At 38.1% G+C, this 10,688-nt stretch overlaps 1 protein-coding gene across 1 annotated transcript; it reads left to right on the plus strand.

Moving 5' to 3' along the window:
- Positions 1-6,577: 6,577 nt before the first annotated feature.
- Positions 6,578-7,948, plus strand: LOC103007889 (peptidyl-prolyl cis-trans isomerase D-like). Its single transcript, XM_028167217.2, is given in 2 exon segments — positions 6,578-6,910; positions 7,084-7,948. Coding segments are annotated over 2 exon segments (1,077 nt in total). The 3' UTR covers positions 7,828-7,948.
- Positions 7,949-10,688: the final 2,740 nt, after the last annotated feature.

Genomic DNA, 10,688 nt, shown 5'->3' on the forward strand with positions numbered 1-10,688 from the left:
ATGGTTTTCTTCACTGTGCAAAAGATTTCTAGTTTGTTGTAGTTCCATTTGTTTATTTTTGCTTTTGTTGCCCTTGCCTTAGGTGACAAATCAAAAAAAAAATTGCTAACATTAATGTCAAAGGTCATACTGCCTATGTTTTTTCCTAGGAGTTTTAGGGTTTTGGATCTTACATGTAATTCTTTAGTCCATTTTGAGTTTATTTTTATAAGGTGTAAGAAAATAGTCCAGTCTGATTCTCTTGCATGTAGCTGTCCAGTTTTCCCAACACCATTTACTAAAGAGGCTGTCTTTTCCCTATTGTATATTCTTGCCTCCTTTGTCAAAGATTAAGTGACCATGTAAGCATGGGTTTATTTAAAGATTAATTGACCATATAAGCATGGGTTTATTTCTGAACTTTCTATTTTGTTCCATTGATCTATACATCTGTTTTTGTGCCAGTACCATACCTTTTTTGATTATTGTGGTTTTGTAGTATAGCCTGAAATCAAGGAGTGTGATACCACCACCTTTGTTCTTCTTTCTCAAGATTGCTTTGGCTATTTAGGATGTTTTGTGGTTCCATACAAATTTTAGGATTACTTGTTATAGTTCTGTGAAAAATGCCATTGGTATTTTGATAGGAATTGCTTTGGGTAGGATGGACATTTTAACAATATTAATTCTTCCAATTCATGAACATGATATATCTTTCCATTATGTCATCTCCAATTCTTTCATTGATGTCTTATAGTTTTCAGACTACAGAACTCTCACCTCTTTGGTTAAATTTACTCCTAGGTATTGTATTCTTTTTGATACAATTGTAAATGGGATTGTTTTCTTAATTCCTCATTCTGATAGATTGTTATTAGTGTATAGAAACACTACATATTTCTGTATATTAATTTTGTATCCTGAAACTTTACTGAATTCATTTATTAGTTCTAATCATTTTTTGGTTGAGTTCATAGGGTTTCTATATATAGTATCATGTCACCTGCAAATAGTGTCAGTTTTCTTTCTTTCTTTCCAATTTGGATTCCTTTTATTTCTTTTTCTTCTCTTACTGCTGTGGCTAGGACTTCTGATACTATGTTGAATAAAAGTGATGAGAGTGGGCATCCTTGTCTTGTTCCTGATCTTAGAGGAAATGCTTTCAGCTTTCCACCATTGAGTATGATGTTGGCTGTAGGTATATCATATATGGCCTTCATTATGTTGAGGTATGTACCCACTTTGTTGAGAGTTTTTATTGCTAATGGATGTTGAATTTTGTCAAATGCTTTTCTGGATCTATTGAGATGATCATATGATTTTTATCCATTTTGTTAATGTGGTGTATCACATTGACTGATTTGTGGATATTGAACCATCCTCTCATCCTTGGGAAAAATTCTACTTGATCAAGATGTCTGATCATTTTAGTGTATTCTTGAATTTGGTTTGTCAATATTCTGTTGAGATTTTTGCATCTATCTTCAGGAATCTTGGCCTGTAATTTTCTTTTTTTGTGTATCTGTGTCTGGTTTTAGTATCAAGGTAATAATGCTGGCTTCATAGAATGAGTTTGGAAGCCTTCCTTCCTCTTCAATTTTTTGGAATAGTTTGAGAAGGATAAATATTAAGGCTTCTTTAAACGTTTGGTAAAATTCAACAAAGAGGCTTTCTGGTCCTGCACTTTTGTTTGTTGGGAGTTTTTTTATTACTGATTCAATTTCATATTAATAATTGGTCTTGGACTTATTGTAATATGTTCCTTCTTCTGCCGTTTTTTCTCTCACTTCCTCCCAATGTAGTTTCACTGTCACTTATATGGAGGGAGAGGGTATCCCCAGTGCTTCCCATAGTGCCTATATAGAGTAGGTTTTCAAGCGTTGGAAGGAAATAAATAATTTCTAGGGGATGTCGAATTAGTTTAATGCTAATGAGGTATTGGTGTCTGTTATCTAAAAACCGGTGGTTGAAAAACAGATAATCTCCATTAACCCCTGTGAGTTACACTTGAAATAATGAAACAATCATTATCTAGCAATTAATTGGTCAATACCAGATAAATTTTTCTCCCACAGTGGCTTTGAGGAACATAAATCAAGTTGAGTTGCTTTGTTTCCATTTTCACCTCTGAAGAACTAGGTCTCATAGAAGTGTGTTTATCCAAGCCCCTCCCCCAGACGCTAACAAAAGAGGTAATACATATGTAACAGTTTAACCTCAGTTATCAGCTCATATTGGTGTCTGTTTTGATTGGAAGTCCCCTGTTAATGTCAGCAATCTACACTCTTAACCATCTCCTCTTTCCATGCCTGCCCTTAGTATCTCAAGATGGATACAGAATAACTGAAATGTGAAGGAAATTTTCCAAGAGAGTTTCTTTGATTGTTTTTGCCCATGACTCTCCAGCTGTGGTAAACAATTTGTGTTAAATTAATGAAAAATATTTACATTGTTACACATATGTAAATGCTTCTAAAAAATCATTTCTTTCTGAAACCTGATGGCTAGTGTTAGAATTATTTCTAAAATGGAAAAGGAAAGCATTTTTAGAAATAGACTCTTTTTTAACCTTCAGAGTTATAACTATCCCTCAAGAGGAACTTAAACTAATAATTATGAAATCAATTTATACTTTCATTGATGGAAAATATCTTAAATAGACATTATCTTAAATAGACATCCTGCTGAGGACCTAGAGATAAGCTCATCTGTAGAGCTGCACTGGGTTTTTGGGTTTTTTTTTTAATTAGCTAATTTTGTGCAGCATTTACAGTATTATTACTCTTAAGAAAATTCAAAACTGCATTTTAAACCTACTAATGTAATAGCTACTCTTCAGGGTAGAATAATAAAAGTCACCTACACAACTTGGAGGCTACAATCATAATGTGTTGTAGCTCCAACTTATATAGAAGAATGTTCCTGAGACTACCAAGTGGTGAAAACTTTACAGAAAAAGCATTTACTTCAAAGAAAATCATTTTATTTCTGATACATTTACAATTGCTTTCCACTTGTCCGTATTCTCTGCTCTGCCTTAGAGGATGGCCACCAGGATGTAAGCAATCAAACTTTCACAGTGTAAGGTCTTCAGACACAGTTTCCATTAGTTTCTATTGCCCAACCTACTCAGCTGTAGAAGAGGGATGAAATAAATACTGATTGGCTACGTACTTTGTATACAACACTATGCTGGACACTGAAGACAATACAAAGATGGATAATGTGAATATTGACCTCAAGTAGCTCACATACATATTGGGGACATGAAGTGTATGTTATCATGTTAAAATATGTGATACAGACAGGATGCCCACAAACTGGTCACCATGTTCAAAGACTGTATCATAATATACTGCATTTGTGAAATGCATTACAAGTCATTTGTTACCAATAATTTTTAAGTTGCTGAAGGTTCTAAATAATTTACTTAAAGCATAATTTTGTTAATACTACTACCTCTAGCACTTGCAATCATTTACATTTTTTGCAAGAAAAAGGAATGTGTCAGTCGTGTGAGAATTTGGCCCAGTGACTCCTCAGCAAGTGTGCAGGTCGGCTTTCTTGACCCTCTGTCCAGCTCTTGCACAGATGTGAGAAGTATACATGACATTAGGAAAAGAGAAATGGGGTACAGAGCAGGGAAGCAAGGGTTCAGCTGGAATCTTGCTTATATCATTGAGAAAATATTTCTTTCTCCAGGAATTACGTTTCCATCTTTTAATTTTTCTCTCTTGGGTCTCTGTTGTAGCCATGCTTTCCAAGTAAATGACCCAAACACCTCCAATTACTTCCCAGTAGCCTCTAGACTGCTCTCAGTCATGATACAAACATAGCACAAAAAGTAAAAGATAGCACATAAATAGAAGGTGCCAGAACCGTACTTGAGCACTGTATGCCTCTGCAAAGTTTGTGGTTTGTGTATCCAGTAACTACTTCCACCCCGGGCATAGTTCTGTGTGTGTGTCTGTGTATGTGTAGAGGGTGTGGGGAGGAGGGAAGATCTACATCAGAATGATCTGCTTCCTTCCCTTCTATTTACAGAAATAGTTGGAAGTATGACTTTATGGATTTCAGAAAGAACAAACGTACTTCACATTTGCAGGGGCAGTGTTTTCACAGAGGACGGTAAATGATCATTCTAAAAGTACTATTTGCGTAGGTTGAGAGAATCTCTCCTTATTTCATGAGAAACTGAGGCTCAGAGGAGTTAAAGCCTTGCCCAAAGCCATATGTCTTGTAGAATATGGCTGCTCGGTATCTTTCTTTCCTGTCCAAGTCAGTAGTGGAACAAATGGTCATTCTTCTGTAACTGTTGTTTTTCTTTTCCTCCTTGTCCTTTCTGTCTTCTCCCAACTTAACAGACCACACCTATACTTCACTTTGCTGATACCGGCAGACAGCCAGGCCTGGGGTAATGTCTAACAACAAAGTTCCTTTGTACTCACAGGTCTTTTTGCTTATGGTATCAGTGAGGCACCTTGTCCTGCATGTAAAGAGTATCTTTTTGAAACAAGGAGTTTTTCCACCGTTCTCCTTGCCTATCCTGTTATATCAAGGAATAGCAATAGAGACAGTTCACTTTCTCAAGGCCACCGTGCATTGCTAACTTCCTGACCGCTGACGCTGGGATTTTCCTCACCTCAGTCTTGTCTTACAGTTCGTGTCCTGTAAAAGCAGAATTGTGGCAGGTGCTCACAGCTGAGCCAGCACTTGAATACATATGGCACCTTGCCCTAAACCTTGAGTGGCAGGCTCCCTGGGACTCCCTGGCTGGTGCTCCATTAACCATTAACCTTTATGCAATTTTCATTACTTCTCCCTGACCAGCTCACAAATGTGGTCAAGAAAGTCTTGCTTTGTTTGTGAGAGGGGAGTTGTTTTTTTCTTCTCATGTTTGGAGCATCTGTGTAGGTCTGATATGCTGAAGCCACCTGCGTCCCCTTCAGTTTTATCTTGTGGAAATATGATTATTTAATATTTTACACAGATTCAAAGTCTTTATCCAGATATCATCTCTGACATCTATCTTATTCCATCCATTCTATTGTAGGACATTACATATGTATACCTAGTGGAATTTCAATTAATGTTTGGATCTGGATTCCTCCAGATGGATATAGCAATTTTGAAGTGCACAGGGAAGAGTGGCTATCACTGGAAAGTATCAGGGTGGGAGTGGGGAGAAACTAAGGGGGTGATGAATCAGTAGAAAGCCTAGTGGATGGAGCACCTCTGTCAGCCTTCCACCTATGCTCTTGAGTCTAAAAATTCTGTCCTTCATAGGAAATTGATCTGCACGCTTTTGCTCTTATTTGTTAATGGACTACATAGCAAGCATGGTATAAGTATCTCCCTTTCTCTATTTGTACTAAGAAGTCCTTTCTGTCTTAAATATCTGTAGAAATCTTGGTGGCGGAGGGGGCTGTAAGATAAGGCTGTCTTTAACTCCCTTACTAAGACTCAGGCTGTTTGGTTTTAATCCTAGGATTCTGGGACTGCTTCTCTTCACATTGGAATAGAGCAGTCCCGATGTAGCCTGAGCAAATGGCATGGACAGTTGAATATGTGCTCAGGTGATCTTCAGCCAGAATAACAACTCTGCCAAGATTTAGTCAGAGTCCTATTGCTTATGGACAAAGAAGGATCAAAATGGGATCATCCAGAAGCTCTGAATAGCCTCGCAACAGGATGACTCAATAAGAGCATATTGGGTTTTGGAGCCAACATTTTGGAAGCTGGGCACTAAAACTGAGTGAAGGTTCAGCATTTGGGAGCTGAGGCAGTCACTTACTGCAGTGCCTTGTGCTGATTGCAGGGAAAAGTTGATGGTCACAGCATGCTACCTTTCTCTTCTAACTGGCAGACAAAAGCATCAAAGAATAAATAAATAACACTGAGCCAGCTTGGAACTTACTGAACAGGAACTGCCAAAAAGAATGGAGGAGAAAACAGGCAAGGTTTCACCCAATTCATTCTCTGCTATGTTACTGTAAGTCCAAGTGGGCAATATCAGTGTAGTGGGTATGGAAATGGATTGTTCAGGTTGACATGTGGTACTTTGAGATACCATGAGAATTCTCCAACTTAGGATCAAGCCAGCATTCATTAAAGACAACTGGAGAATCTTTTTCAGCAGGCCGAAAAAAAAAAAAATCTGTGCTCCTGCCAAAGACTTGTTAAATACACCTGCCCTGCTGGAGAATGAAGCAAATCTGGATGGACTGCCAGGCTTCTGACTAATTTATCACATGATAGAGCTGATAGAGGAGGAATCGTAGCTGAATGGGAAGACAGAGATGTTGGGACGTGTCCACATTGACAGCTCAACTAACTAAAGCATTTGCTTTGCAAGTAGCAAGGTTAGTTGGTACTATCTTAAGAGTCCAAATGTTTGCTTTAAAAATTGAAGTGGGCCGGAGGCGGCGGCGGCGGAAGTCGGGAGGTGATGCCAGAAATTGGGCCACGGATTCCGGACCCCTGTCGGAAGCGGCTCGCCAGCGCTGCAGTTCTTCGCAGACGGAGCGACTTGGGGGTTCGGGCTGCGCGGCGGCCACGGGGTGTTCCCAGGCGCTCGCAAACGCGTCTGCGGGCCACAATGTCGCACCCGTCCCCCCAGGCTAAGCCCTCCAGCCCCAGTAACCCCCGAGTCTTCTTCGACGTGGACATCGGAGGGGAGCGAGTTGGTCGAATTGCCTTGGAATTGTTTGCAGATATTGTACCCAAAGCTGCAGAAAAATTTCATATATTGTGTACAGGAGAGAAAGGCATTGGACCCACCACTGGGAAACCTCTCCATTTCAAATGATGCCCTTTCCATCGAATTATTAAGAAATTCATGATTCAGGGTGGAAACTTCTCAAATCAGAATGGGACAGGTGGAGAAAATATTTATGGTGAAAAATTTGAAGATGAAAATTTCCATTATAAGAGCAGCAAAACCATCGCTAATGTCCGGGATGTCAGGGGATTTGCAAACTAGCAGATCTGGTTAATGTCCAGGCTCCTAAAGGACATTAGTGGTGCCTGTGCCTTCTTATCTTCATTGTTCCAAGATGTCCCCATCGGGGTATGTTGCATAATTCAAGTTATAAGAATGGACTTCATGATAAGGAGGGATTACTGCAGTTCTTCATCACGACGGTTCCGACTCCTCACTTGGATGGGAAACACGTGGTGTTTGGCCAAGTGATTAAAGGAATGGGTGTGGCAAGGATTCTGGAAAATGTGGAGGTGAAAGGTGAGAAACCTGCCAAATTGTACGTTATTGCAGAATGCGGAGAACTGAAGGAAGGGGATGATTGGGGAATATTCCCAAAGGATGGATCTGGTGACAGTCATCCAGACTTCCCAGAGGATGCAGACATAGATTTAAAAGATGTAGATAAAATTTTATTAATAACGGAAGACTTAAAAAACATTGGAAATACTTTTTTCAAATCCCAGAACTGGGAGATGGCCATTAAAAAATACACAAAAGTTTTAAGGTATGTGGAAGGCTCGAAGGCTGCTACTGAGAACGCAAGTGGAGCAAAGCTGCAGCCTGTCACTTTGAGCTGCGGGCTGAATATCGGCGCTTGGAAACTGAAGATGTCTGATTGGCAGGGAGCAGTCGACAGTTGTTTGGAGGCCCTTGAAATAGATCCAGCAAATACCAAAGCGCTGTACCGTAGAGCCCAAGGATGGCAAGGACTAAAAGAATACGATCGAGCATTGGCTGATCTTAAGAAAGCTCAGGAGATTGCACCAGAGGATAAAGCTATCCAGGCAGAATTGCTGAGAGTCAAGCAAAAGATAAAGGCACAGAAAGATAAAGAGAAGGCAGCTTATGCAAAAATGTTTGCTTAATAAGGAATTCAGTTTTGCTTAAGTATGCATTGATTGTATAAAGCGAATAAGACAATTTAAGGATTTTGTCTATTATGTATGATCCCTAATGTGTTCCCTCTGAGACTTCAGTTCCCATTGTTTACAGTCTAGGAATACGTAGGGATTCACTCTTAATAGACCAGTGTTACAAAATATGGTGAAGTTGATTTCGTTTTAAATGGCTCTCTGCATTACTCACAAAGGATAATGGTGTCCAGCGTATTTTAAACTCCTAGACACATCTTGTTTGAATAAACAGATGAAAACTTAAAAAAAAATAAAAAAATAAAAATTGAAGTGCACTTCACTGAATCATGTTTAAGAAATGCAATAACTAATCCATTTATTGTAATTAAAACAGACCGCTTTATTTCCAGGGGAGCTATTAAAATAGATATTTTCAGAACATTTCTGCTTCACTTTCAGTAGGAAAATATTCCTGTTGAGGCAAACAGAATTTTGCCCATTTCAAATATAAATAAAAGTGGAGTTGCAGTTGGATTATGGCAAAGGGGAGTTTAACTCTTTGTTTTAAATACATCTTTTATGTTTTAATTTCTACAATGAGAATGTGCTATACTTGAAATTTATCTAAATATATGCATGTGGATATAGTTATAGATGCAGTGAAAGTGGCACTGAGTCAATGAGTGTAGAGGTTAGCAGCATAGGATTTTAAATATGACAGATCTTGGTTCATATCTCACCTGTACTATTTCTTAATTATATGGCCTTGGGCAGGTTAAGTAACCTCATTTGTAAAATGAAGGTAATACTACCTACCTTGAAGAATTGCTGAGAGATTGTGATAATGTATGTAAAATGCTTTGCATAGAGCCTAGCACAGAAAGGAGTCCAATTAATGGTTAGCTATTATTTGGATTAGTTTTACTTGTATAGTGCTTTATACTTTTTAAAGTTCTTTCAAGCTTTATTTTATTCAAATGTCTTAATAATCCTGAAAAAAAAGTCAAAACCAAAGGGAGAGGTTTCAAGGATGTTGACACTTTTTCCTACTGGAATGGTCACTGATGTAGATATGCACCCCCATTCAGGATGCCTGTCATTTCTATTTCCAGTTTTGTTTAATGAGATCTTGGCTTTTACATTCAGTACTTATCAAGTTGCAATGTATCATTTTGAAAATGGTGACCACTGAACTCACATGTCATTATCCAGAATACAGGGATATATCCGTGAAATATTTTTAATGTTTCTGAAGAAAACAAAATCAATTAAAATCAAGAGGTTTTATACATCTACGAAGAGAAGGCACAAATTTAGCCTCAACAGTAAATACTTAGGTTCATTCTAAGGAGGCAGGTATAAGGGTCCTTTTAAATGGCATCCACAGAAAGCTATGTTGACCCAGATCTAATAGGGCATGCAAAAAAAAAAAAAAAAAAAAAAAGCTCTGCTAACATTAAATAAAACAAACTCTAGAAAAGGCAGCAGCTATCTTTCTATTCTTGCCTTTTCTGGACTTAGATTTTATACATTTATTCTTTTTCATTTTTCACCTTTAAGAAAACTTCTTTCTAGCATACCCTTAGAGATTTCACTTGTGCAAAAGGACTTGGATTAGACTGATAGTTCCCTAAGCATTACCTGGAGGGTTTGCTAAAATACAGATCGCTGAGCACCAGCCCCAGAATTTCTGATTCATTTGGGAACTACTAACAAGTTCCCCGATGCTGCAGAAGTTGTTGGTTCAGGAACTATATTTGGAGAACACCTGAATTTAAATAAGTAAAGGTCATAGAGATTTTGTATTTTTAGCTAATTAGAGGACAGAATCTAATGTTTATTTACCTACAGTATGGAGACTGAGTTTCTACCTACTGCATAATGACTTGGCAAATGGAACTTTATCAGTTCGGTGAATAATATCTACTATGTGTCAGGCACTATGCTAGGTGTTAGAGATCTAGCATAAACAAATTAGACAAGTCTAATGGACCTCATAGAGTTTTCATTCTAGTAAGGGGTGACAGACAACAAAAAAATATTGAAATGTACCAGATAATGATAGATTCTATGAAGAAAAATAAAATCAAGTAAGGGGATAGAAAGTGACAGAGATAGGGTACTATTTTATAAAAGGTGGTCTGGGGAAACTCTTTGAGGAAGGGACATTGAGTAAAGACCTGAACAAAGTAATGGGGTAAGCCATGAGAATGCCTTGGGGTAAAGCTTTCCAGGTAGACAAAGGGACAGGCCCTGAGGTTTATCTAGAGTGTTTAAGAAACAGCATAAATGTCACTGTGGCTAGAGAAGGCTGAACAGTGAATGAAGAAATGAATGATAGGAAATGAGGTCAGCGGGTTAACAGGAACCTGGTCACATAGAGCCTTGCAGGCCATCATAAGGACTTTGGATTTTATTGTGAACAAGATGAGACTTGAGCAATACAAAAAAAAAAAATTAGACAACATTTGGAAGATGGCTTGAATTTGTCATTTTAATTTAGATGATTTGATATTGTGTACAGATTGTCATTTATGGCATTAAATTCTGAACATTTCAACATCACAAATTTCCCATTGTTATTCTTTTCCCCCAGGACAACTCTAGACAAGTCGGAAGTTTAACTTTTAGTTAATCCAAAAATTTGTTGAGAGTGAATGAAACAGATACCATTTTCCCCTAGAATGGTTGCTGTCATGTTTCTGGTATTTCTTTAATTTGCTTACTGTCTTTTCTGACACTTGTTTATTTTTTCCCACTGTATAGCACACACTAAAGAGCTTACAGACCTTAACTGGAATTTTTTCTCCTAGCCTATGCCAACTGCTATCTTGTCTTTTCTCCAAGGGATCTGGAAACTTGTACAATAAGAG

Source organism: Balaenoptera acutorostrata, chromosome X (genome assembly GCF_949987535.1).
Source record: "Balaenoptera acutorostrata chromosome X, mBalAcu1.1, whole genome shotgun sequence".
NCBI lineage: Eukaryota > Metazoa > Chordata > Mammalia > Artiodactyla > Balaenopteridae > Balaenoptera > Balaenoptera acutorostrata.